This window comes from Gallus gallus, chromosome 28 (assembly GCF_016699485.2).
Source record: "Gallus gallus isolate bGalGal1 chromosome 28, bGalGal1.mat.broiler.GRCg7b, whole genome shotgun sequence".
Classification (NCBI taxonomy): domain Eukaryota; kingdom Metazoa; phylum Chordata; class Aves; order Galliformes; family Phasianidae; genus Gallus; species Gallus gallus.
This window is the reverse complement of record NC_052559.1, coordinates 993,644-1,018,139: the sequence shown is the minus strand read 5'-3', so window position 1 is coordinate 1,018,139 and position 24,496 is coordinate 993,644. Positions and strand designations below refer to the sequence as shown.

At 39.4% G+C, this 24,496-nt stretch overlaps 1 protein-coding gene across 2 annotated transcripts in view; it reads right to left on the bottom strand.

Moving 5' to 3' along the window:
• Positions 1-1,626: 1,626 nt before the first annotated feature.
• SPPL2C (signal peptide peptidase like 2C) overlaps positions 1,627-24,496 on the bottom strand; it is a 38,578-nt gene continuing 15,708 nt past the window's right edge. The window contains exons 4-15 of one of the 2 annotated variants that reach the window (NM_001030933.2): positions 24,053-24,142; positions 22,435-22,574; positions 21,625-21,767; positions 20,732-20,828; positions 20,460-20,576; positions 16,079-16,160; positions 14,759-14,833; positions 14,567-14,629; positions 13,259-13,358; positions 12,250-12,327; positions 10,590-10,750; positions 1,627-8,922 (exon numbers count right to left, since the gene is read on the bottom strand). In NM_001030933.2, the coding sequence (NP_001026104.2) occupies positions 8,635-8,922; positions 10,590-10,750; positions 12,250-12,327; positions 13,259-13,358; positions 14,567-14,629; positions 14,759-14,833; positions 16,079-16,160; positions 20,460-20,576; positions 20,732-20,828; positions 21,625-21,767; positions 22,435-22,574; positions 24,053-24,142 (1,434 nt within the window). In that variant the 3' untranslated portion in view covers positions 1,627-8,634. Of the gene's footprint in view, positions 8,923-10,521; positions 10,751-12,249; positions 12,328-13,258; positions 13,359-14,566; positions 14,630-14,758; positions 14,834-16,078; positions 16,161-20,459; positions 20,577-20,731; positions 20,829-21,624; positions 21,768-22,434; positions 22,575-24,052; positions 24,143-24,496 lie in introns of both variants that reach the window. The other variant, XM_046904571.1, reaches the window with a different exon arrangement.

Below are 24,496 nucleotides of genomic sequence, written 5' to 3'. Positions count from 1 at the left end.
AAGAAGGCTGGCAGAGGTGATTGCTGAACTGCTTTCTTTTGTCTTTGAAAGGTCCCTGTAAATGGGAGAGGTGCCTGAGGACTGGAGGATGGCCAGTACCAGTCCAGTCTTCAAACAGGGCAAGGAGGATCCAGGAGACTCTAGGCTAGTCAGCCTCACCTCTGCCCTGGAAAGGTGATGGAACAGCATGTTCTGGATGCCATCTCCAACCAGCAGTGCTCCCCAGGGGTCGATGCTGGACCTGGTCTTGTTCAATGTCTTCATCAACAACCTGGATGAAGGGATAGAATGCACCCTCTGCCAGTTTGTTGTTGGTACAAAGCTGGGAGGAGTGGCTGACACAGCTGAGGGCCATGCTGCCATTCAACAGGACCTGAACAGGCTGGAGAGCTGGGCAGGAAGGAACCTGAACAGGTTTAAGAAGAGCAACTGTAGAGTCTTGCACGAGGGGAGTACAATGCAGGCTAGGGGATGAGCTGCTGGAGAGGAGCTCTGCAGAGGACCTGGGGGTCCTGGTAGACTACAGGTTGGCCATGAGCCAGCAGTGTTCCCTTGTGGCCTGAAAGGCCAATGGGACCCTGGGATGCATTAAAAGGAGTGTGGCCAGCATGTCAAGAGCGGTGATCCTCCCCCTCTATTCTGCCCTGGTGAGGCCACATGTAGAATACCGTGTCCAGTTCTGGGCTCCCCAGTGTGAAAAAAGACTGGGATCTCCTAGAAGGAGTCCAGTAGAGGGCCACAGACGGTAAAGGGCCTGGAGCATCTCCTGTATGAGGAAAGGCTGAGTGACCTGGGTCTGTGCAGCCTGGGGAAAAGAAGACTGAGGCGGGGATCTGATCAATGTTTATAAATGTCTGAAGGAAGGTGGGAGGCAAATGGATGAGGTCAGGCTCTTTTCAGTGGTGCACAGCAATAGGACAAGGAGTAACGGCCTAAAACTTGACCACAGAAGTGCCATACAAACATGTGGAAGAACATCTTTACTGTAAGGCTGACAGAGCACAGGAACAGGCTGCCCAGAGAGGTGGTGGAGTCTCCTTCTATGGAGATATTCAAGACCCTTCTGGATGCCAACCTGTGTGATCTGTTGTAGGGAACTGCTTTACCAGGGGGTTGGACTCAATCTTGAGGTCCTTTCTACCCTGTGATTCAGTGGGACATACCAACAACCATGAACACAAGAGTAGAGTAGGAATACACCCACTTTCAGTTTGCACCACACCTCCACGACGTGCCCTCTAATTCCTTAGAGACTTGCACTTTCTATCAGAGGGTTTGTTAGCACTCACCTTCCCTTCCCATCACTGGAACAACACCAGGGCTGCTTAGTCCTGTCTGTACCACGATCCCATTGGGGGAGAATTGGCATCAGGAAGAGAGAGATTCCTTGTTGTCTGTTTCAGGATTTGTTTCGAGTCCTGCATGTGAACAGAAGACTCAAAAAGGCCACAAATAAGTTTTAAGAGTTTTGCATGGATACCCATTCAGGTTTCTTTGGGTACTTCAATGCGTGAGGAGCTCAGGGTATCTTAAATCACAAAAGGCACTTTGTCACATTTCAGTGCAAAGATGAAAAAGAAGCACACAGTCGGATTTCAAATGTAACAGTGATACAAAACAGCAAAATTCAGTTCAAAAATTAAGTATCTTTATTTTACAGGTTTAGAAAATCTTTACATTTTTAAACTAAAACAGGCTAAAGTCCTTTTTTTTTTTTTTTCCTTAAGCAAAACAGATGAAAAAAAAACCCCACAGCAATTTCAGTCGTTTTCAAGTTTGTTTTCTTTCAACACGTGTGTGTGCCCAAAACAGGCAAACATGGAAAACCCCACTGAAAAGACAAGAGCACTCCAGCCAAACGCCTGGGATATGAACCAACTCTCGTCCTCACATCTCCCCCCAGTGGTAGTTACACAATAGCTGGGTTTTCTTTTCCTCCCCCCGTGTTTTAAATCACGGAAGGAAGAAACAAACCTACATTTGGTGATTGGAAATGCGATGTCTTACAATGCATTTGCACACACAGAAATAGCTGGGATGATTCGCTGCACAGCCAGACACACAAGGCTGCAGATGGGGTGGATGAAGGGGCTGACCTCAAAACCATGGAACTATACAGGCATGCAGTGGGCAGAATGCACCCAGACAGAACCAAGGAGCTGATGTGGGTATCACAGGAGGATCTACAACCTCTGAAAAACAGAAATGTTTGCCAAAATGTTACGACTTGGAAATGATGTTTTTCTCTCAGCTGCTGCAATGGCTCTTGGCTGTTTTCAGCAGTTGATGGTACTGAGAAGGGAACTGTTTCCAAACCACCACCACCAGACCTTACTTCTACCATAGACAGATCATAGATACAAGTCCCCACGTTACTGGTTTATCTATTCTTGTAGACACCAGGCAGCAATTTTCCAAGTAACCACCTAGCAAATACCACACCTTCTACAGTTTGTGCAAAGGGACCCTATTCACATGAGGCTGCCTACCGTTTGGCAACACAGTTAATTAAACTATGAAACCAATACACATTACTGACTTGCTGACAAAACAAATGAGATGCAAGATAAAAACGGGGAAGGATACTCAGCTATCAGCATTGTTAATGACTGACTGCATTGTTATAGAGAACCAAATTCCTCCTCTTTAGGTCCCATCTGCATTTCTGCACCTCCGTTCCATAGGTCCAGTGCATGTGGCATTAACAGCCCATGCGCAGGAAGGATACTTCAACAGAGCTTTTATGCCACAGCCTTCCTACCCCGGCCAACTCCCTCAGCAGGGATTTTTATTTAGTTTTATTTATTCACTTATTCCACTTAGTTTAATTAAGGGGCCAAATTGCAAAGCCTCAGCAGTAGTAAAGATCACAGCACAGCTTTTGGAACACTGGAAGACTTTCCTTCAGCGATTCATGGAACGAGAGCTTGAAAAGTTTACTGTGCACTCACAATTTGTTTGCTGTGAGTACACAAGCAGAATTAAGTGGATGCACTCACAAGCACTAAAAGGAATAACCTTCAGAGTTTGCAGTCTTCCTAACACCACCCTATGTGCTATTGTTTGAACGTTATCATAAAGCCCTTTCACAGAGACATTGGGCATCTAAAACTGTTTGACTGATGTTACCTCCTGCTCCCTAAAAAACATTACTATCAATATCCAGGACAGCAGCATTGAGCAAATACATGTCATACTCTCCAGTCTTATCCCACAAACCCTGCTCATACCACTCTGTTTGCCTGCAGCCTCCTGTCTGATCCATGCATTCCAGTGGCTTGCTCTAGCATTGCTCAGACATAGCTACCAGAACCCCAGTTCTTCCAGCAATGGGCTGCACGAAAAACAAAGTACTGTGGTGAGGACAGCATACAGATCACCCACTGCTGGGGCTGTAAATGCACATCTTCCTTTAGGAAAGGGGGTTTTGCTTTCCTGTGTTGTCAAACAGCCTATCTGCCAGGGACTTGTAGGACTGAAGAGAGTCATCTGAAGTGCTAAAATGTGACATCTCCACAGGATGAAGATAATGTGCAACCCTGCAGTTCGGGTGTGAAACATTTCCTAGAGGTGGTGGATGCCCCATTGGGTCAATGCCCTCATTCAAGTTTGGTTGGCCCCAAAGAGGTCAGGCAGCTGGACGTGATGATCTTTGAAGGTCTCTTCCCACTGAGCTGTTCTGTTCTTGGAGAGGACAAGTGACAAAGCACAAGCTGAAGTAAAGTGGGCAACAGCTACTTAGAGCAGCTCAGACCACTGCCATTAACACCACTCAGACAGAACAAGGCCGCCTCCCCATGCAGACCCATCTCTGCCTATTTTCAGCTAACTAACTTTTACACTGAACACCCAAAGGAAGTTCACACCACAGAGTGTGTGTGTGAGAGCTGGAGCTCATCCCCAAATTTCTAGCCTATAGATTATTTCAAACTTTCCCTAAGATGAGGTTTTGCCATAAGCAAAGTTAGGGAACGTTAACATACAGAAAAATACAACAAGAAATCTGATGAACTGTATTGTTGTCTTCAGTTAAGAGAACACAACTCCAAATTAGCCCAAGAGAGTGCCCACTCATAACCCGTGGCCACCAGCAGATCAATGACAGGACCAAGAGCCACAGCATTCCCAAGAACTGCTGGAGGAATGAACTGAAACCCAATCAACTGCATAAGACCAGGTTAAGTTCTGTACTAATGCCTGAAATGATGACTTGCTGTAAAATACACTCATTCCTGGTTCAAGAAAACTCAATTTAAGGCCATCATGTGTTATCTGTCATTGATCTAAAGACAATGAAACCTCATTCTCCCACCACATAATCTGAATATTTGCCTGAATATTTCACCTTTGATATTCAAAGGAGAAAGATTCACAGAAGAGCATATTATTGAAATGAAAACATTCCAGAGTGCCATTCAATGCAACTCAATCTACATTTCAAAATACAACATTTCTTATCTCAGTAGGAAAAGCACTGCAACTATTTAACGTGTGCTTTGATGTGATTTCTGCCCAGAGGATTTATGAGCTTCACCTTAGCAAAACAAAGCCAAAGACATCTTCTTAAGGTGAGATCTGAACTGACAACCACAATGCTTTCCCACTGAGCTATAAACTCCCCACCTTTCTTGGAGTTAAGCTTTCCTGTGCTTCCCATGGCCAGCCATTGCGGTCATTATCTGGTCTTCCCCACCACCAACCCATGATTCTAATGCCATTCCTACATGAAAAATGACACATGCACTACACAACTATGGGATAAAGAGAAGACAGACAAACAAAACTATAGGGCACAACTGCAGGATCTCACAATAGAAGAGCTGTATGTGAGCACTCACTTAGAGAGCCAATATAGGCATTCTCTTGTTTGCTTTTATTTTTTAATTTTTACTGGGCTAGCCAGCCAGTAAAAACAGCTGAATGAAAGGAAGGAAGGAATCCTTCAAGGCCAAAGGCATTTAATAGGAAGTAGAGAAGTTAAGCAGAGATCTGAGAAATGTTCTAAGTCAGTAACAAAGCTCTACAAACTGTAGGGTGAAACATCCAGAGGAGGCACTGAACACACATGGTGACCCAACAATTTCATTTTGAAACAGCTTTAAAATGAACAACAAAACCCAACAAAATGATAACTCCGAGCATTCTGCTGCCCACCAAATTCCACAGAGCAAAACAAGAACTGCAGGTAAATACACATCTCCCAAATGTCGTGTTATTTGACTGATGGATGCAGTCACCTTCAGCAAAGCTCCAAACTGTATTACTGCAGCTCTCTGTTCAGTAGCTACAATCTTCCTGGCTCCACAGTCTGTGCTATTTCCCAGCATACTTAGAAACCAACTGGCATTAACATTACGGCCATAGAGTCTCAGTAACGATGCATCACAGATGCAAAAAAACAATTATAACGCATGGAAATGGGCATGTCTGAAAAATGGAGGGCATTCTTAACAGCAGACAGACTGGGGGCTATGTAATAATAATTAAAAAAAAAAGAGCAGCTTCTGCAGGACAAGTTTCACTGATTATCTGAGATCAAGGAATCAAGTAAAAAAAAAAAAAACAAAATCAAGAAATTTGGTATAGTTAGTGTAAAAGAAATGTGGCAAGTGAAAAAGACGACTCACATAAATTACCAGAGGATGTGGGGTACTTCTCCCTTGCCACTCTCATGAGGATCCTTGATGTTGCATTCTGCCTTCAGCTGCATTTGTGCAATCCTTCAGGAGGATACAAGTCAAACCCAGTCAGTCCAATGCATTGACTCGTAGTTAGTATTTTTTGACCCAGGAAAGAATCTGTCCCTTGCTACTCAGGTAATCCAAAGGGCTAAACACAAAGCACTTTAACGTCATTACTCCAGAAGCAGCCTTTTAACTCAAGTTTAGTGTGGGATGTACATCTGTAATCATCAAATAAAAATCAGAATCACCAACACTGAACGTATTTTGACATTTTCCTGTACAACATTAAATTTTACATTAGGCAGTTCAGGGAAAGACAGAAAAGCACAACCTTAGTTTCTGATGGGAGTGACTGAACTGCGCAGGACCAGGGTCCAAACAGTCGCAGCCAAACTGGTGCACCAAAGGTGTACAGTACTGCAATAGTCAAAGTATGTAACTGTTTATATACTTTAACTGGAGATATTGCACTGAGTAACTATTTTTTTTTTCACTCTGATATCTGTAGTTTGAGAAGCAGAAAAGCACACACAACAAACTTACACTTAAATAGGTGGAAAACCACCCAAAACATAAAGGTGAAGCATATGCAGAACCATCTAGAATGAAACATAAAGCAACTACCAGGTGTCCACAAGTTCATCGGTGTTATAAATCTTCCATTTTCATTGAGTTATAAACAATTTGAGAAATAAACTGTTTCCTAACCCACATGAGAACAAATGTTAAAATACATTTTCAAGGTGATAAAACTTAACGCTTCATCATCAGAAAACTACTGACATCAGTGTATAAAAATTACTCCCTATAGTATTATGACTGAAAAACAATCAAAGCAAAAAAACCATAGAACTTGGAGTCATTCTCCAAACTTTCATCGCTGTTTGTCAAGTTCATCATTTAAACACAGGATTGTTTTCTTTATATATAAACTTATACAATGGTTTAAATTAAGGCATAATCCAGCTGGCTGATATTTTCAGTAAAATGCCTCCTTTGCTTTTTAGTTAGTTGAAATTCAGATTACCACTGGCAAACATAGTCCATCAAAGAGGAAACTGAAGAAAACAAGAACAAAAATAACCCAGATGTCTTTAATACTACTATCTTCCATTTGGGTCATTCGTAAATTAAATGCAGTGCAGGACTTGGGACTTATGCTATGAAATCACTCTATCAGACAGGGCTTTAAGAAGAGGGTAAAATTCTGACCCCACGTTGTGGTTTTACAGAAAACTTTACACATTCCAGAGAAAGAATATTACCCACCCAATGCAAAACAGATAAGAAATGAGCATCCAAAAAAGAAGACCATGGGGCAAACTTCTGGAAGACCTAGCCAAAGAGATGAAGGCTGAAGTTTAACAGGCAGACATTAAAGGAGAACCTTTTGGAATTGAACTCAACGTGCCAACTGGAGACTCTTAATTTAAAATCATTGCCTCAGACTGGGACAAAATGATGATGCTTTTGTAAACGTCATTTTAGGCTCTCAAAATGCTCTGAAAAGCATTTCTCCCATGCAATTTAGGAACATATTCCAGCATCCCAGAACACTTCTGTTTTCTTTCTCAGTTTTAACATGAAGTGTTTGAGGCTTTAGGGGACTGCAATTTAAATGTAAAACACAAATGCTTTTGATAACGCCAAATGTTCATATATAGAACAAATGGTACACAAATATCATCATCTTCCCATAAAAGATGCATAAAAGACTCAATCACATACACAAAGAAAATGTCTAATTTCAGGAATATAAATTAAGACCACCTGCACCCCAAATAGTTTTACGCTTACAAACGGTGTCCTTTGCAATGTCACTTAGCAAGAGGGGCAAAATGGTTAGATCACAGCCTCTTTCCAGAATGCTTCTGACAGGCCATGCTTCAGCTACTCCTGGGATGAAGACAAACCATTATCTGAGGCAGCTGATTGGTTCCCAAGCAGCAAGTAGCTCTAAATCACAACCTACTATAGCACCATGTGTTCCCTTGAGAATGAAAACATCAGATTATTTTCTTCAGATAGTGACCACAACTATGTTCCTTAAAGTTCATCAGTTTGGGCTCTTGAGGTTTTACTTATCCTTTTTGCTGTTTTACTGTAACATTTTCCCCAATGAAAATAATAAAGTTTAGTTTAATGCTACCACCTATTTGCTTATTTATCTGGCTTGTATTTCACTTCTAAAGCAAACATTCTTAATATCCTTATTCCACCAGGTGGTGTTCTGTGACAAACACCTTCTTTTCAGAGACAACCCCTGGAGTTCATGGAGCGCTTAGCAATCTTCTTGTAGCTCCATTCATCCTACCTTTTAAACTAGACTAGTAGCCAACACAGGTACCTGGAAGTAAAAACAAAGAAGTTTAAGAGATGCATTTAATGCACCTTGGTAGTACAAATCCTTTCAGAGGCTGGCAATTTAACCATTCTCTGCATTTCCTGAATGTCAGCTTATACTAAAGCATTCCCTTGCAGCAATGGCTTTGACAAGTAGGAAAAGTAAAAGGTGACAATAGGGAAAGTGCTAAAGTCCTATTGTGTTTCTTTCAACTCAGCATTGTAGCAGACTTGTTCAATGCTTTCCTCCACGTTAACCTACACTATGCTAAAGCAGCAAAAATAGCCACAAAGCACAGAGTACTGTGTAAATAAAGACTCTTAATACTACCCTGGTATAATTAAAATGGATCAGTCAAAGGCATTCACTAATAAAATGATAATTGAAATCCATACATCAGAACCCTTGTAGAGCACCATATTTCAGAAATATGTTTGAAGTGTATAGCTGTACCAAAGCTGGAGGCAGAACATTCTTTGTTGGATTTGATGATCAGACTCCCACCGAGGTTCCTCAATGAATGTGAATACTACTGAACCAGTCTAAATACATACTGGTTTTACATGAACGTCTGTGAGGGAAAATACGGAGTTCCTATCAAATTGTTTATTCCAGCTGTTTTTGCTCGAGGTTTAGAGATTTACTTTCAAGGTCATCCTTGTTGTGCCCAGCTGCTTCCTCACTCTGTGCGATAGAAACTTCTGACTGTTCCGTCTTTGTGTCATTATCAGCTGGCTCCTCTGCAGCCAAGGTGGGGCTGTGCAGCTCCTTCACGTGGAGGGTAGGGTTGGCCATTTCCTCTGTCTCTTGTTGAGAAGCTGGTACGTTGCTATCTTTAGGAAGCTGAGGGCAGTTGACAGAAGCTATCACCAAGGGAGGCTGAGGTAGGTCTTTCTGCAAATGGAAGATGACAGAGTGATGAAAAACAGGAATTATTACTGCTGTGAAGAGCAGAATTAACTGTAGAGAGATTAGAGTTTACAACAAACATATTCAACTCCAGTCAGGTGTCAGGTATGATCAAAATGGTCACACGAGGTGAAGACAAAAGGCACAACATCCCTTACCATTCTCCAGTGACAGACACATGCATACAGCTATCCTACCTTTGCCATTTAGGGTGCATAAGGGGATTTTTGTTTCAGGGATTTTAACTTTTTAAAACCCACCAAACTTTTATTATTCACAATAAAAGTTTAGTTTTGAACTGCTGCTCAAACTCACGATTTCTGGTCTAAAATTTTAAGACAGAATTTTGGTAAGGCTATGGGAGGAAGATGGCATGGTCCTGAAGAAGAAAACAACAACTTGCAGACAAGTGTTTGCTTGTGTGTAAGCAGTGAAATGCCTACAGGATTTGTAACCAGGAAATACTGTTCCTCCAAATAAGAGCTGCATGAATTAATGGATTATGAATTTTTTAAAAGATTTTCTTTGTGAGGACGAACTTATGTGCTAAGTTCCTCCTGGGAATCCTGCTATTACAAGTCTATAGCGGATTACCATTCATTTATTTAACTGTAATCTTTGGGTGATGTTAACAGCACTGGTTTTAATCTCTTATTCTTGGTTTATCAGCTGTGACAGATTACCTCAAAGATGACCTGTGTGAGGCATATAAAGCCTGCAGGCCCTACCCAGCTAACTGCATACTACTTGGCTTCCCATAATAAGAAGAAATGCAATTTGCTGACTCAAGCAGTTCCATCACATTTTATGTTCTTACTGAAGGACCCTGAAACAAGAAACATTACTATCTGTACAATTTCAGGAACTGTAAGCAATCTATAATGACCAAAGAGATGAGTTGTACCAATTAACAGAAATAAAGAATTAAAGTCTGGAAAAGATGAAAGAAACAGAATCTGTAGCTGGATGTTTCCTCACTGATATCAGACGTGCTCTGCTGATTACTCAGGAACAAGCAGACAGCACTTTGGCACTTCAGTATTCTCTGGCTTTGATTACCTTTACTATCAGTGCATGGCAACCAGCATCTTTTCCAACACATTCTGGATGATCGCTAATTTTTTTTTCAATAATTCAAAAATTACAAAACTCACTGGGAGAGAACCTCCAGCTACACAGATTCTCCCCTTTGGGGTAATTCATCACAGTATATAGTGATTCAACATAATAGAAATTATTCCATTCAGAATCAAATGAGTTTCATTTATACCACGAAAATGATAATTCAGTATACTTAACTAGATCTTCATAAGCAGTAGACTAGGAAAAATTAGGAAGATAAATACTTTTAAGGAGCTACTTACCAAAATGGCAATGATATTTGCAACAAAGATCAAACCAGTAAAATTGTGTCAGAATGAAGTATAGACAGGGTTCTACTTTACTTTTCACTAGTCAATTTAAGTGGCCATATATATTAAAGAAAGAAAATGAAAATATTACTTAGGGGAAAAAAAAGTGCATTAAAAAAAAAAAGTAAAAATATTTGGCTTTGGTGGATAATACTACAATATTTTACTCAACTTTAATTCTAGTTAGGTTTTTATAATATTAGTATTTCTTGAAGACACTCATATCAAACTGGTATTCACCGCAAAGCCGCTGCCCGTCCAGAACATGGCAAGCTCCTTTCTCCAAAGAGCCACTGAAAAGCTGGTGATTAGAGTGCAGGGTACCAAGTAGAGCAGAGCTGGCTGACCCATCTGCATTAATGCCAAGGCGACAAAGGTCACAAGAAGGCCTATGCCATATGCTGGAAGGAAACAGAACCAGCAAAAAAAGAAGTTATTTGGGTATAGCTTGACACAAGAGCAACTAAATAATTTGCTGGGTAAGCATTCTAATAGGATTCTTTTTCCAAGTAACATGTAAACCAACTTTTTAAAACATGAGCAGAGTATATACATTATAAATTTGGAACAGTACTTTGAGATACTGCTGTCTTCCTATTGGCAGTATGATGCTGTGAGAGTGGTGTGATTGGCCTAGTACACGCTGTGCAATTACAAGAATTATCTTAAGCAGTTTCAGAGAAGGAAAATAATTTTTTTTTCTCTTATTGTATTTATGAATACAGATACAGATGGTTATTTTGACTGTTATAACACACGCCTCTTGTTTGGATGTCTTTGACTGTTTCTTACTATGCTGTGATATCACTCATAACAATGCCAGCTGTGTAATGTATTATTCTCCCTTTAAGTACTGCAAGCATTCTGCAGAAAATAAGCAGAGCAGAAGCACTGATATGGCAATATATGGTAATATTTTCAATTACATTTTCAGAGCCAACTGACTTTTGTTCAGAAGCCAAATGATTGGAACACTCGATAATAGTTTTATCCAGTTGTTCAAAATCAATTTAGACGAGAGTTCCTTATATTTAATTGAAATCTTTCTTTTTCTGACTTACATTTATTCCCTCATATATTATCTGTTCCCTACACACTTACAGTGACTACACTCAGACTTCTCTTGCAATCTCACATTAGATAACTGTGGACAGCAAAAAAATCTTCTCTCATTTGCCTTTTCTTCTTTGAATGCCATACACTTCAGCATCCAGCCAATGGATTTACCCCAGCATGACAAAGTCTCTCAAAGGATCCCCAAGCTAGACAGTGTTCTAGACTCAGTCTTAAGAGCCAAACTGAGGGAACAATCACTTCTCTCATCCTGCTGATCCTAATTTTGCTAATACAGTGTAGTATGCAGATAGCTTCCATTCCTGCAATAACAATGTCAACTCTTCATTAATGCAGAAATTGACAGGAAAACATCTGAAATAAAAGGATCTTTCTATCCTTGCTTTGAGTCTCCTAAGAACATAGCTATTTTTTACAAGAATTTCTAAAGCAGAATACTTGCAGAAAAGCTTGAGGAAATTAAGTCTTTGCTGGCATGAATTCAGATTTTTGGTGTCTTTGTAACAAAGTAAGATTGTATTTTGCAGTCACTTGGAAGCCCACGACATGCAACTCTGGATTCTACAAACTAAAGTTTGGAACTAATTTAGAACCAATTTGAAGGTATTACTTCATTATCAAGTAATTAATTATGCCATGAAGTCATGGAACACACAAAAAGTAAAGAGCAAAGTCAAAATAAAATATCCTTGAACCTGAACTTTCATATGCAAGAAATGTAAGGATTGATTAATCAAAAAAAACCCCAGAATGATTAACTTCATTAAAAATTATAAGCATGTATAACAATACAGACTATGTGTCAGAATATCAGTGTTAAACATACCTATTGTGCAGGCTACAAAATATACCCTGGATGATTGAACCTGAATATCAAATCTATGGCAATAGGCTACCAGTAAACCTAGGAAAGAAAAGAACAATTATAACATGTTTTCAACCCATCCACATATTAAGATGAATGAAAACATCAAATGATCTCAAAACTTTTAATATAGTTTTCAATACTTTTATGTACTCCCATGTTTAAGAGCTATGACAGAATCATTCAGGAAACTGCACAGCTTACAGGTAGTTGCACAACCAAAGCAACCAAATACTAACATTCACATCTACAGATAGAGATCCTGCAGGACCAGGTTTGAATGAATAGGATTTATTGCATATTGTGAAGTATCTCTCCCCCAGCTAACTGAAGCTCCATACATGAAGATCAATACAAGAAACATAACCACCACAGTTGATATAAGGTTGTCAGACATGATATTCTAAAAGTAACAATTTTAAGTGTAAGATTGGGTTGTGGGAGGGAAAACATAAACAGCTGAAGCTTCCCAAAACAAGAAAATGAACAAATAACGTGTCAGAAGTCTGAAAGCCAGAATACACATTTTTTTCAGCAGCTATAGCATTAGGTGTACTTCCAGATACTGTCTGATACCATATTGAGAGGTGTGGTGGTAGCACTGGATATTGTGTGATTAGTAATTACTAAGTTTTGAGTGGTCAGATATGTGTGACCTCAAATCATGGCCAAATGGACAAGTAGATTCCTTACTCCTACCATTAAAAATGTCTGTATAGAAATACCATTTGCTGAATTAACTCTTCAGATTTCTCTACATTTCTTTACTTCACTGAGAGAGAAACTGAGCCATAAAATTAAAATGCATTTTCTTGCTGAAAAAAAAAGTGCAGGAGGAAGAAAAGGTGTACTTCGAAATATACCAAGTTTACACAAGTCAAAAGAAGCTTTCCATTTGAGGTGGAAGAAGAGGAGGAACTAATTTGACAGTGCAACAAGTACAATTCTTAACACACCAGAGAAGAAATACCTGGAACTAAAATGTCTCCAAATCCTAGGAGAGAAAAAGGTCTGTCACACAGAGCCAATGGGGAAGAGTTCAGTCGTGGAACCTTCAGGACCATTGGGAGCTTAGAATGAAAGAAACATAAGCCTTATGAAAAACTTTTCTCTATATACTGACACCAGATCTTGTTCCTGCTGTACTGGAACTGAAGACTACAGACAGAGCAAATGTGTATGCGCACACACACACACACATTTACATTATAGATCCTTGTATTAGGTATTTTTTTGTTAACATTACTAATAAACAAACTGTAGTTGAGTTTAGATGTCGTGCTGAGGGACACGGTTTAGTGGAGAAATATTGGTGGTATGTGGATGGTAGGACTGGATGATCTTGGAGGTCTTTTCCAACCTTGGTGACTATATGATTCTATGACATGAGAGCAATGAAATATTTAAATTCTCAGCATGAACGACATCTCAAAACACTCTATATTAATTTAAAAATCCTCAAATGCAGTAGGGTATGAACTCTGTTTCGACTGTAGAAACAAAAACTGAGGTTAGCTGCCACATGCATAAGAAATAGCTTTATATTTGGTTCTACTGGATGCAGTGAAAGTATCAAAAGTGCAAAGATTCTTGAATCGCTATAAAAAGTCATTTTCCCCATCACTTCAAAGACTAATTTTTCTGTGTTTTTTTAAAGTTTCTGCTTAAGACATAATTTGCAGTGCTGAGGCACAATATGGCAAGGCTCAGTGCAAACATATATACTCCAATATATAACACTGAAGACAATTTATTAATTTTGCTTATGTTAATGCCAAAGTAATTGCATGCACTTTAATGGCACAGAATAGTTGATTTTTGACTTCTCTTTTCTGTCTCCAGTTTAAGTTTCTCTCCTTTGCCTCGCTTTTCATAGAACAGTAATCAAAACTGAGCTGGCTGGAGAGGAAGAAAGAGACAAACACCATATTGATTACATTAAAGCATTGAATTAAAATGCTTCAGGTAAAACATGGATATACTTCATTAGGAATTAGTCCTATTTACAGATATGGGCTCATGTTTTTGTGAAACCAGGCTAATCAGTTTTGTTTCTTTAAAAGCAAGATACAAGATCAAACCTATCATGATGAGTCATGTAAGTCCATTTTGTCTCATTTCTGTTGTAGACTTCCAGAGAGCTCTAAAGTGCTTGTTTCCATGCAAAATTCTTTTTGGAGTGGCTTTTCCATTTTAGACCTGTGGTCTTTGAATTTTACAGAAGACAAAATCTTAAAAGCTGGAACGTAATGCTTCATTTTCAGACTACATACAGTACCTTTTCATGAGTGGCAGAATCAGATGGGCCTGCAGCCACTTCCACCATTATACTCTCCCCAGTCTAGAAAAAAAATGGCAAAGCTGTAAATGAGCACATCACTCAGCAGCCCAGGGGTTATTTAGGAACACAGATAAATAGGCCATTGCTTTGCTGTGTGAGCAGCAGACATGAGAGAAATATTTCACTTACCTTTGTTAGAAACGGTGTGATAAATACAAAGAATACATCATAGACAAAAAGAACGAGGAGGAGCAAGGTACAACCCTGGAGAAAGAGACAAGATACTTGGTGTAGAATTATATACTATGCATTAATAGATAGCAGAGAATAATCAGCAACTCAGGAATATTCAAAGCAAAAAGTGAATTCTCAAATATTTTAAAAACCAAATGTGCAGCTAATAAAAGAAAATTACACGTAGTCCCTTAAATTCTTGATGCCGTAAAACTTGGAAATACTCTTTTAATACTTTAGGAAACAGCAAAAAGTTCTGCATTTTCTGAAGTGTGCTACATAAAGTTTAAAGCAGTATTTAGATTTTCTTGGCCAATGTACAGGGGAAAAAATTTACAGGTGAAGATAACTTGGAACAGAGTTTGTAAGCGCTGCCTGAGAAACAACTAAATGTTAATGCTAATTTTAATTTTAGAGTGCTGAATATATTCTGGAAGACTTGGAAAGAGCCAGAACATTGCATCCACAATATGACTAATTTTGGGGGAAAAGAAACACCAAACCAAACCAGAGGGTGTAAGCCACTCTACTTTGATTTGTAGCAAAACAGACATAGAGAAGGACAGAAAAATCACAGCTGACAGATCTCCAGAAACAGCAAAATTTACGAGGTAATCACATTTAATGATATCTGCATGATATGATGCTTCAGCATTGATTTTTAATCAAACGTAAAACACGAAATCACCACTTTATGGAAGGTAAGTTCACGGGTACAGTGCAGTTGATAGGTAAACCAACTACAGGTAAACTGATATATCTTTAGTATGATGGGATGAGAATAAATATAGCAGATGTAATATTAGGATGGAGAAGTCTATGCAAAGCAACAGCTTTGAAGAGTAAGATTTACACAAGGGTGACTGCCAATGTGATTCCTGAACCTTCTCGTATCTCTACAGTTACTGGGATTCCAATGTTACTGGAAGACTACATCTAGTTCTATTATATATTATTTTCTTTAGGAACGATGCTGATGAACTAGGGAATTTAAAAGAAGTGAGCATGATTAAATGACTGAAAAATCCACAATCAGCAAACTTCAAAATTCAGAAGTTACTTGAAGCATACACCAGATTTATTATTTTTCTTCATTAAGCTTCACGGAGAAAAGGACAACTTGAGTGTAAGCTGCTGGTCATTTTGCCTTCACTTCCCTACTTTCTGACAATCTAAACACACTATATCAAGTCTCTGAATACTCCACTGTAAGTGACTCCTTTTTTCAACTATACAGGGGAACCTCCTCTTTTAACATCTCTTTAATATCCATACCTTAAATGTAGGCAGGCGAATTGTTTTCAGCATGTAAAGACAGAAAGCAATTCCTAAAGCATCTTGCAGAACCCAGGCCCATCTGAAGGAAAAGAAAAAAGTTAAATTTTTGCAGGAAACTGTAGGAAAAAAATAGATCAAGTCTTGTTCTCACTAAGCACCTGCTGGGGACAAAATGAACAAAAAACCATTTGTTTCAAATCAACATTGTAGTTATGATGGATTCATAGATGGAAAGCTGTGATGACCAACCTAACAACTGTCTATAATGAAATGACTAGTTGCTTTGATGAGCAGTGGATATTGTTTATCTGGACTTCAGGAGGGTTTTCAGCACAGTGTCCTCAATAACATCCACACAGAAAGATGTTGATACACAGGCTGGATGAGCAGCTAGTGAGGTAGGCTGATGACTGGCTGAAAGGTCAGGCTCAGAGCGTGCTGATATAGTGACACAAAGACTAGTTGGAGTCTGGTATCTAGCAGTGTACTCCAATGGTCCATTTGGGGTCCAATCTGTTTAACAGCAATAATAATACCCAGATGATGGGCAAAGTGTACCCTCAAGCAAATCTGTAGATGACCCACAACTGGGAGAAGCAGCAGCTGCTATTGCTGGAAGGTTGTACTGTCATCCGTGGTAATTTAACAGGTTGAAGAAACAGGCTGAAAGGAAACTTAAGAAGTTCAACAAGACAAAGCGCAAAGTCCTAGAACTACGGAAGAACAACCCCCTGCACCAGTACCTGCTGGGGACTGAGCATCTGGAAAGCAGCTTGGTACAAAAGGGCCCGGTGGTCCTGGTGGACACCAAGTTAAATGTGAACCGGAGATGTGACCTTATGGCAAAGGTGAATAATGGTATCCTGGGCTGTACTAGGAAGAGTGTTACCAGCAGGCTGAAGGAGGTGATCCTTCTCCTCTGTTCAGTACTGGTGTGGCCCAGCTGGAGTATGGTGTCCTGTTCTGGGCTTCTCAATACAAGACAGAGATAGAGCTACTAGAGAGAGTCCAACAAAGGGTCACAGAGATAGTGAAGGGACTGGACTATCTCTCCTGTGAAGAAAGGCTGAGAGAAACAGGACTGTTTAGTCTAGAGAAATGAAGGCTATGGGGGGGGTGGGAGGAGGTGGAAATCTTATAAATGCGCATATATATATATATATATATATATGTGTGTGTATATATATACATATATATATACACACACACATCTGATGGGAGGGTGGAAAGATGATGAGGCCAGGCTCTTCTCAGTGGTGCTCAGTGCCAGGACATGAGGGAGCAAGCACAAAGTGAAACAAAGGAGATTCCCTCTTAAAACTTTGTACCATGGAAGTGACTGAACACTGGCACAGGCTGACCAGAGAGACTATGGAATCTCCCTCCTCGGAGATATTCAAACGTCAACTGGATGCTGTCCTGGGCAATTGGCTCCAGACTGATCTGCTTGAGCAGCTTTGGCTGAACCACATGATCTCCAAAGATGCCTTCCAAATGGAATCACATTCTGTAATTCTGCAACTGGTTTTTGTCCAAGCTACTTATTTTTTAGTCTGTCATCTAAGATGTAGACAGAAATTTATTCTTCAAGCTCTTGGTTGTAAGACTAAGATTTTAAAACAAGTCGTATTTTGTACTCAGTGATTCGGTTCAGGACAAGTTGTTTTTATCCTCTTTATTACAGTATCTATTACAATATCTATTACAATACTGCATGCACCAGTACAGGTTAGGGGATGACCTGCTGGAGTGGAGCTCTGCGGAGAAGGATTTGTGTGTCCTGGTGGACTACAGGTTGGCCATGAGCCAGCAGTGTACCTGCGTGGGTAAGAAGGCAAATGCTATCCTGAAGTGCATGAAAATGAGCACGGCCAGCAGAGTAAGGAAGGTGATTCTCCTCCTCTGCTCTGCACCAGGGTGAGGCCACATGTAGAATACTGTGTCCAGTTATAGTCTTCTCAGTAAAAACAAGATTGGGATCTCCTAGAAGGAGTCCAGTAGAGGGTCACAGATGGTAAAGGGTCTGGAGCATCTCCTTGTATGAGGAAAGGCTGAGCAACCTGGGTCTGTTCAGACTGGGGAAAAAGAAGACTGAGGGGGGGATCTGATCAATGTTTATAAATATCTGAAGGGAGGTGGAGGCAAATGGATGAGGCCAGGCTCTTCTTGGTGGTACACAGCAATAGAACTAGGAGTAATAGCCTAAAACTTGAACATAGGAAGTGCTACACAAATGTGCAAAAGAACTTCTTTATGGCAAGGGTGACAGAGCACTGGAACAGGCTGCCCAGAGAAGTGGTAGAGCCTCCTATGGAGATATTCAAGACCCATCTGAATGGGTATCTGTGTGACCAATTGTAGGGAACCTGCTCAGCAGGGGACTTGGCCTTGACCTCTTGAAGTCCCTTCCAACCCCTGCAATTCTGCAGTCTTAAGAGCAGTCAAAGGGTCTTTGAACACATACTATCTCAGGGTGCGATTAAGCTTACATACCAAATTTTCATACATATTTAGTGCCACCAGCTGCTTTTCAAATGCTACTTTTTCCATGACTGTAATCCTTTTCAATATCTGGATTTATTTTTTCCCCCATGAGTGATTAGTTTTACAATGCTTCTGAAGAAATGCTAGAGATTATACCTATCATTATAAATTAGCAGCAACATGTTGTGGTCATGATAGTTTAAAGAGAATGTGAATAGAGAACTAAATTAGCTCTACTAAAACCTGTGACAGAATATTTTTAACTCTACTTACATACCTTGTCTCACATGTAAGATACACTCTGTTTTCTCATTTGTAAATACATAAAAATGCAGCCATGGCTGCTGCTGATATAGTCACTAACAAAGACCAGGACAGAAAAACAGATTCATTCTTGGTTAATAGCGAGGAATCACTCTATTGGGATTTACTGTAACTTATCCTAGTGGAATACATCTTCGTATGACATTCTTTCAAGAGACAGGTTCAAACTGACATACTCTCCAAAGGCATCAAAATGTGAATCATACACAGAAAGAAAGCAGTACAAACCCTTTCAGAGGCTGCTAGAATCTGTTCACTGTGTGAAACACTGCTTAAAGCCTCCTGTCTAGGAACCTCAGTGAAGGGAAGAATGCCAGCACAAATAGGAATAAATTTTTAATTAGTGGTCACCAATACAGAGAGGCTGAATTGCAGCATTGCTGTCAAAATCTTTGTGTGAAATGGTAGGTACTAAAAAACAGAACACGAAGTATCTCTTTCAGGCACTGGTATAAGTAAGGGAGAAAGTTGCATGAAGAAGGACATGTATTTGAAGTTGACAGTAACTCTAAAGTTCTGTAGAATATCCCACTAAAGGTGAGAGGAAAACGTCAGTTTTCTAAGCAACATCCCAGGTAAAAACAGACCACGCAATGTGACGAAGTCCTCAAAGATAGCTGCAGTGCAATATTGAAGTACAGCCAAACCTTTGTACTCTCAGTGCTGCGCTTTGATCCTCTTCATGAAGGACACAGATCTGACAAAGACTTTTGGCTCTCAAAGCGTGAAAAAACAGCTGGTGCAGTGTTCATTAGAGAGCACTGTGTATAGAAAATGGAGCAAGGAGAGTTCCCAGTTATCTCCCCTCACTGAATTCTCTAAGCTTGTATGGAAGAGATCAACGTTGTAACTATGAGTACCAAAATAGGAAGTGCTCAGGTCCTTTGCCTCATGTATAAATGTATGTAAACGTATGTAAAATAAATGTATGTAAAATGAATAAATGCCCTTGCATGCTGAGGGACATCTAGTTTGGGCTATTTGTTGATTGTATTTGCAAATTAAGACTCTAAGAACTAAAGCTCTTTGCTTTACTCTTGGTCATTAGGATCAAACTGAAGTAGGATTTGAGGTACAAAACACTAAGGTTTCCCAACAATTGCTAGAGTACCATAGCAATATTGGGCATAGCTCCTTTCAGCTGTCTGGTATGAGCAAACAATTCTCTAAAGATCTGATAATTGTCATAGCTCTTGTTCTCTCAGAATAATGCTCATGGAGACCACCATCTGAAGAAATAAATTACACAACTTGTGTTCAAATTTCTACATCACTTCTGTAAAGCAATCTGAAGCCACTGAGATCAGAGTATTGACTGGGACTCCAGTCTGAATTAAGCCTGAATTTTCTGGGAGAAATTCAGGTTTAACAAGAGAAAGTTTTCTGTAACTTAGACCAACCAGACAAATATAAAGCACATCAAGAACAGCTATGGATTTCTGCCAAGTCTCTAGTTTCCTTACTGTAATGTCTAAATTTTAGGATAGGAATCTGCTTCTACAAACGTTGATAACTTACCACATCATGCATATTACAGTCTTTTTGTATAAAAACTAAAATATACACTTACTGATCTTCATTTCTGAAGACTCCCCAGACTACACTGACAGAGATACAGAACACCGCTAACAACAACATCCGGACCTGCGGACGCTTGTGGAAATAAGGCAAGTTGTTGTCTGGGATTCTGCAAGTGAAACACAAACAGGTACAGTTATCTGTATAGTTACTCTGCTTCTTCATAAACATTTTCATACATGAAACTACCTTGTAAATCACTTACCTACCCTACAATATAGAAGTGTATTTAAGCCTATAAAAAAAATTAAAGTTGCCACATACCTACATTTTCCCAATGGGAATCTTCTTACGAAGGGAGACAGACAACTGTAAAGGCCAATTGAAGCAGCCAGGCAGAATATTCCTATGATAACATAGACTGAAAAATAAAAAATGGTAAGTCCAAGAAGGTAAGAGATGCTACTTTCTTCCAATCAAAAAGCCTGAATGAGAAATAAGTCTTAAATGTCATGTGTGAAAATTAAATACAGAGATTTCATGTAGTTGTTGATTAGATTTATACCCTTTAAATATCTAACTCCATCTCATTTTACACTGGTGTACTTCATGCAATAGTTACTTTAACAAATTAAAAGCTCTTTGCTAATATTCTTTAAGTATGCCATTAAATCATAAGCCAAAGAGGCAATTTGTGGTGAAGTATTCATCTTCTCACTACAAGTCTATATGAATTCCATAAGGGAACTCTTAAAACCACTTGAAAACAAAATGAATTAACACAGATGGGATACATCTTTCACAGCTTCCTCAGAAATACGAGGATGGAAGAGTGTCAACATCTCGTGACCCTTCAACTTGACCAAAAAGTAATCAACAGAGCTTACCACACTTATAAAGGTAAAACCTCAAACTGGGTAAGAGAAAGGAGAGTACAGGTTTGATAAACATTTTGACAAAAACCAAAGATTTAACAACTTACACCTCTTATATACAAAAAGGCTTTAATGATTGAAAGAATCACTATGATCACCCAATCCAACCTCACTACAGCCCACCTGCAGGGTTTTCTTATAGGGTTTTAAATTGCACTGAGAAGAGAACACATGGCACAGGACAGTTGTTTCATAATCACTTCTACCTTTAAAATGTTCCTTAAGCAAAGGCAGCCCAGTGCTATTGAAGATATATAAACAGAAATGCAACTTCAACAGTACCTAGGTGGTCATAGAAGAAATACAGGAGGACCAGCATTGAGCAGCACATCACTACAAATACACAGATCATTATTGGAGTCACATCAACCGTCTCATCTTCATGTTTCTCCGCCCCATCATCACGTTTGTGCTTCATGTATCGCCTGAAATAGGAATAAAATTATAGTCAGACCATTACTTCAACACAATACAGGGCACTGCATCTTCAGTGCGTTACATGGGGTTGGAAATGATGACAATACACCAATACCTGTATTTCCACTCAGCTCATCACTGAATTATTGTATAAGGAGTACTATTTTTCATTCACTAATAACTCTGAATCCTGAAAATTACTACAGAATCAGCTTGTGCAAAGCCAATGTTGGAAATGTGTAGCATAGATCTCCTCCCCATCTACATGTGAAAAGTAGCCACGTTTCAGTAAAATGTCCAAAATGAACATTGTGTTAACCATCTAAACTGTTTTACACTACCCCAGCAAAATACATTTCTATACTTTTCACAACAGATCTTTAAAGATAAATCTTTGAAAAGCCCAGATGGGAAAAAGACTCCAACCCAACTTTCCTTCTGAGGTTTTTTAAGTGTATGTTTTTTTTTTTTTTGAAAAAAAGATAAAACATTAAGGTACTGTCCATGAATATTATACATCAGGCTTAAGGGCTCTCAGACATCATGCTAACATCTTCCTAACTCCAGTTGCAGAGTCTCTAATCCTCATCAGCACAGCTACCATCCACCACCATGTTCCCTCCCACTCCAAGCAAAAACACAAGAAAGCTGGCACATTACTTTCCCAGTACTCACTTTTTCACATCTCTGCTTCCTGCCCAGTAGCCTCCAATTGCCACAGTCCCCACAGCCATGACGAATATAATGACCATGTTGTAATCAAGCACAGGCTCATTTGGTGCATACATTGCTCCCTTCACTGATCTGCCAAAACTCTGCAGAGGCAAGAACAAATGGAGGAACTTGGGGATCAGACTTTAGTAAGAACCACCCTACTCTTTAAATTTCTCAATTTTGCTTTTTGTATTACTTTTCCTTAGTAAAGATATTTAAACAGAAAAAAAAGCTAGGTGTCAGAGGCAGTGCAAAGCCAACAGCATTCAAAGGACACTACTAGATTAGGACTATTCCAAAGCAAGGCTCCCTGAAAGAGATATATAGCATGGACAGTAGATCCTCAGCAACAACTGTTCTTCTCTCCTTCCTATGCTGCACTAACTGCACTGAACTAACAAATTGCTTAGCAATCGATACAAACAAGTGCTCTGCAATGAAGTCCTGACCCACTTATTTTTTAAAAGTGGACTTGCTATTATAGACTACTGATGTTTGAAAGGTGTGTATCACTGAACTCTTAATATCCACATCTTCATTAGGATCTGGTCCTCAGAACCAGTGTCCTGGTTACATGGTGCCCACGATTCCAGCAGTCAGGGCAGCAGCTTTTTCAGAACTTGCAGGGAGTTTTCAGAACTGTCTGGTGATGAAACTCTTACCTCTAACAGGAGTATTTTAATGTGAATATCTGACACGCGTTTGGACACTATCCAGAACAACACCCTTACTCTTGGTCCAAAAACAGAAGTGGTATCAAGGTGTTCGGTTTTTGGTTTTGTTTTTTTTTAGAAAATATCTTACTGTCCATAAAAATAACTGATTTATGTAAAAAGGATATTTTACCTAAAATCACCACTTTGCCATACTCAGAAATATGACTTAAAAAAACTCATACAAGAAGGCAAGATATTGAATCCCCTTTGAGAAGGGCTCCCTGATGCTTTTACATAACTAGTACCACAGACTTCAAAAAAGACACCTTAGCAAAGGTTCAGTTATTTAGTTTTCAATAAGCAAACTCAGAAAGAGACAGACTCTTTAGCAGGGTCTGCTCTGATAGAACAAGGGGGAAATGACTTCCTGCTTAAACAGGGGAGATTTAGGTTGGATATAAGGAAGAAGTCTTTCACGGTGAGGGTGGTGAGGCACTGGCACAGATTGCCCAGAGCTGTAGTAGAGATGCTCTGTCCCTGGAGACATTCAAAGCGAGTCTGGATCAGGCTCTGGGCACCATGATCCAGCCATGGTGTTCCTGTTTATTGAAGGGGAATGTGGCTAGATGATCTTTAAAAGTCCTTTCCAACTTTAAGGATTCTATGATGCTATAATGAAGCGTTATTGCAAACACTTTAAATCAATCCATTAGCTCTACTGTTTGTAGTATTTATTTCCAGAACCAGGCTCTGTTTTTATTAAGATGAGAAATAACTGCCTAAGACAACAGCATTTCTAAAAAATAAAATGTAACAGTCTTTTTCAGTCTAACTTTTTACAGATCCAGAGCTCCTAATATGAGCTACACATTCTGTTGACAATGACTCATTTAAGATAGTTTAGATCAGAGTATCAAGCTTACCTTGACAATATCTAACATATCAGAATAGCTCAGCAGAGCAACAGGAATATCAATCTCTTCATATTGGCTCCTGTTACCCCCAGGAGGGACCTGAAAGACAGATTGAAACAGGCAAAAAAAGAATTCATTTCTGCAAAAACCTTCTACTTCTTCAAAAGAGTTCAAGTTTTATTTTCTGTTAATCTAGGAAACATTATAAAAAGGAACATAAGATACTATAACCAGAAGTTACCTTTACACAGGCAAACCACCAAAAAAAAAAAAAAATCCAAAGCACAATACAAAGCAGAAAGAATACTGTTACTACCTTATCGGAGTCTTAAACCAACTTCAAAACTGTCAAAGCATAACATTTTTATTTGCCCATCATATACGCCTCTAACACTCCAATGCAGACACAAGTGTGGAAAAAAAAACAACCAACACACACACAAAACAAGCAGA